Source organism: Sinocyclocheilus anshuiensis, unplaced genomic scaffold, assembly GCF_001515605.1.
Source record: "Sinocyclocheilus anshuiensis isolate Anshui unplaced genomic scaffold, SAMN03320099.WGS_v1.1 scaffold446, whole genome shotgun sequence".
In the NCBI taxonomy this organism is placed as follows: domain Eukaryota; kingdom Metazoa; phylum Chordata; class Actinopteri; order Cypriniformes; family Cyprinidae; genus Sinocyclocheilus; species Sinocyclocheilus anshuiensis.
Window position 1 is genome coordinate 3,872,883 of NW_015544247.1, and position 4,132 is coordinate 3,877,014.

At 36.4% G+C, this 4,132-nt stretch overlaps 1 protein-coding gene across 6 annotated transcripts in view; it reads right to left on the reverse strand.

Annotated features, from left to right (window-relative positions):
- efr3ba (EFR3 homolog Ba (S. cerevisiae)) overlaps window positions 1–4,132 on the reverse strand; it is a 33,868-nt gene that overhangs the window by 11,541 nt on the left and 18,195 nt on the right. For 5 of the 6 annotated variants that reach the window (XM_016498635.1, XM_016498637.1, XM_016498634.1 and 2 more), the window contains 3 exons: window positions 2,986–3,107; window positions 808–957; window positions 205–330 (listed from right to left, as the gene is read on the reverse strand). In XM_016498635.1, coding sequence (XP_016354121.1) covers window positions 205–330; window positions 808–957; window positions 2,986–3,107 — 398 coding nt within the window. Of the gene's footprint in view, window positions 1–204; window positions 331–807; window positions 958–2,477; window positions 2,519–2,985; window positions 3,108–4,132 lie in introns of all 6 variants that reach the window. The other variant, XM_016498633.1, reaches the window with a different exon arrangement.

The following is a 4,132-nucleotide window of genomic DNA, read 5'->3' on the forward strand; positions in this document are numbered from 1 at the left end:
TGTGTTTTTTGAACATTAAAGCATGTCAACATATTCTGTTACACCAAATACACAAAATAATGATCTTTAAAAAAGCATCATATGACGCATTTAATTGTTAAAATATACATGTTTCATATAACTATTTGTATAAAATGAACTGAAAAGAAACGTGTCTCTGTGCTGCCCTCTTGTGGTTGATCAGGGTAGTGCATAAACACTCACATGAGCACAGGTTTCACAGCATTCTTGATGTTGTCGTAGGCCGCTCGTCCTAGCAGCTCTCGAAAGCATCTCTCTGTCAGTTCCACTGGACTCTCCTTCTCCTTCTCTGTCTCTGGGGAAGGAGACCTATCAATAGGAATCAAAAACAGAAAACAAACATAAACCAGGGCTGATCAATAGGCCGATTGTTGTTGGCAGTACTGTGGTCAGTTATTTCATTTATTAGATGTGAAGAGTTTTATGGCTCAGAGTTCATTTCACGGTTCAATTTAGATTTCGTGGTCTGCCTCTGCCCCTCAGGGTTTTGGGTTTATTAGGTTTACAGCCAGTACAGCAGCTTCTAGAATAAATTACTTTCTTATTACACTTGAGAGTCACTTGACACTTGACACCTCAGTTGTAGTCAGTCTACTGTTATATCACAGTTTTCATTAGCATTCGATTAGGAGTTCATTAGCTTAATCACACAGACTGGCTAAAAGCTATTAGCAAGACACTGTTTCTCTGAAGGAAAATTCACACTTCCATTAGAGTGACTAAAAGTGTCCATGTCTCTTCATGTGTGATAGTGTGTGTATGCGAGCGTGTAAGTGTGTTTCAGACCTCTCTATGCCTTCTTCCTGTTGGAGGTTGAACAAGAGAGACGGCACGATTTTGTCCATGTGTTGAGGGTCCCAAATATTTGCCTGCAGTTCATCATTGACAGTTTTCCTCACCACCCCCTGAAGACCCCTGATCCCTGCCATACGAATCCTTACACACACACATACACACCACCCAAACAGACTTCAGTCACACACACACACACACACACACACAACCCAAACAGACTTCAGTCACATTTATGAGACGTGGATTTATATATGACTATTTTTATTAATGTGCACTGCATGGTACAGTTCACCCCCGATGTATGAATTATTAAATCACAAAGGAAAAAATGTTTCCTTTTATATCTAAAGCAGAATATATCATTTCTAATCTTGTTCTACTCAATCCCTGAGAATCCTTAAATTGTATCAGTATCTGAGGCAAAATCTCACCCACACACACTCTCATGCAGGCACGTGCACATACTCGTGCATATCCTTTTTGAATATCCCTATTGCTCTATTTCTTCAAAGCCTTAATGTTCACAGTAAGTCATAATTATGGATAATACTGTTTAATTAATTACATATGAACATTATTATATACACAACATTATTATTATTATTCATAATATAAATTTTACTTGTATTATTACTTTTATTTATTATAATATATTTAATTTCAAGGTTAAGAAATTAAACAATCATAAAGTATGCTTCATAACTTTCGACAGAAATGTTGCACATATGTTGTCTTAAAAAACACAATGACATTTCATGACAACATTCACACACATAAAAAAATATAAATATAAGATTTTTGTTTTTTAATGGCATATATATGTGGCTTTCCATTAATTTGGATTACACATTTTTAACATAAACTAATAAACTTAATTTGATGCATAATTGTCAGTAAAGCATAAATGAAATGGTTAAGAACCAGCTAAGAATTCGGCACTAAAAAAAATCATGCCATGATTTATTATTATCTATAGCATCTTGTTTTACTTCACCATATTTTCAAAACACATTTATTCAAATTGTTTATAATCGCCATAAATCGGTTAATTGTAAAAACAGTTACATTTATTTAGTTTAAAAAGTGTGCACATGATTAAACATGGCTAGCAGTGGAGAAAGTAATATTCAATTAGTTCAAATGAGATTAAAACAAATAGGATGTTTTGATGATAAATATAAACCTGGTTATTATGTATTTAAAGCATTCTGTTTATTAGTACTATTACAGAAATATTACCTGTTTCATTTACTTTATGTACAACTGACAGATTTGTATAAGATTATCTGGTAACACTTTAGCATAGGGACCTATTCTCACTATTAACTAGTTGCTTATTAGCATGCCTATAACATATGGGCTGTTTATTAGTACTTATAAAGCACATATTAATGCCTTATTCTGCATGACCATATCCTACCCTATACCTAAACCTAACAACTACCTTGCTAACTATTAATAAGCAGTAATTAGGAGTTTATTGAGGAAAAAGTCATAGTTAATTGTTAGTTAATAGTGAGAACTAAACCTTAAAATAAAGTGTGAACGATTATGCTTAAAACCGTATAATCCAAAAAACAAGGAGAAACTAGATTTTCAACATTCATAATTTTGGGTGTTAAAATCTTCCCCTGTTTGAAATACGGGAAAGAGGTGCTCACTTTGTGCGAATATCTGGATCCTCATAACTGGAATGGCACATCTCACTGAAGCGTGACACAAAGAAATCGTAGCTACGATGGTATGAAACAAAAGAGGAAAACATCTGCGGAACAAAAGAAGGCTTAAGGCAATTAGGCAAGAAGTAGGACCGGTGTAAATATCGAATCAGCTTTCCAGTGCTGGAGAGAAATCAAGGAGCGGGAAGGCCTGCGATCCGACGCCGAGGTTGCTTTGTTTCTTCTCGATAAGTGAGTAACACCGTCTACCCTATACCTAAACCTAACAACTACCTTGCTAACTATTAATAAGCAGTAATTAGGAGTTTATTGAGGAAAAAGTCATAGTTAATTGTTAGTTAATAGTGAGAACTAAACCTTAAAATAAAGTGTGAACGATTATGCTTAAAACCGTATAATCCAAAAAACAAGGAGAAACTAGATTTTCAACATTCATAATTTTGGGTGTTAAAATCTTCCCCTGTTTGAAATACGGGAAAGAGGTGCTCACTTTGTGCGAATATCTGGATCCTCATAACTGGAATGGCACATCTCACTGAAGCGTGACACAAAGAAATCGTAGCTACGATGGTATGATGCTGTGTCCTCCTCTATGTTCGCAAACTTCACAAACTTAAAGAGAAAGAGCAGAAAAATAGAGATAGTTTGATTACACTTTATATTAGGTGGCCTTAACTACTATGTACTAACCTATATTCCTACACTTACTGCTAATGAGTTTCAGAGTTTGAGGTATGGTTAGCTAAGGCTTGGGTTGCAGTTGGGTGTAAAGTTAACATTGTAACTACAAATGTTAATTAAATGCAAGTACTTTAACTGTTATTGCAATGCACCAACATGTATGTACATAATATTTTTGTTTGTTTGTTTTACATTGTATCACATCCTCTCTGGACTAAATAAAGTGATTTTAATGCTTCGTAATACAACAACCTGAATTGTAAGGCAGTGGTTCTCCACTGGTGGGTTGTGATGATTCGGGCCGAGTAGTAAACCAAACTTGTAGCCAATCAGCAGTAAGGGGCGTGTCTACTCATGATGTGGAGGAGAGAGAGTTCAGTGCACAGGACGGACATTAGCCAAGCCGAGCGACCGAAAGAGAGAGATGGCAGATAAAAAACAAAAGAGGAAACCGTCTGTAGAACAAAAGAAGGCTTAAGGCAATAAGGCAAGAAGTAGGACCCGTGTAAATATCGGATCAGCTTTCCAGCACTGTAGAGAACTCAAGGAGCGGAAGGCCTGCGATCGGGCGCCGAAGTTGCTTTGTTTTTTTTGATAGGTGAGTAACACCGTGTCTGTGCCGCAACAGCTAAAGTCTGTCTAGTACACTGGATGCAACAAAACAACTGTTGAAAATCATTTGAAATTTGTGTCAATACGTCATGAATAGAATGCAGCAGCAGTTTTCTGTCGGGAATTTGTCGTGTCACGCCGCGCCGCATCCAGTGTAGGCCATAGATATGTATATATATCTATGGTGTAGACAGCATCACTGATTATAATGAGTGCTATAGTATTTTGTCTCGCCGCACCACTCGCGTCCAGTGTAGACACGGTGTAACATTGGTTTTGCTTTGTTTCAGAAATAATCGTTGCCTGGGTTGCATACATATGTGTGGGGCGGATCTATCAAAAAA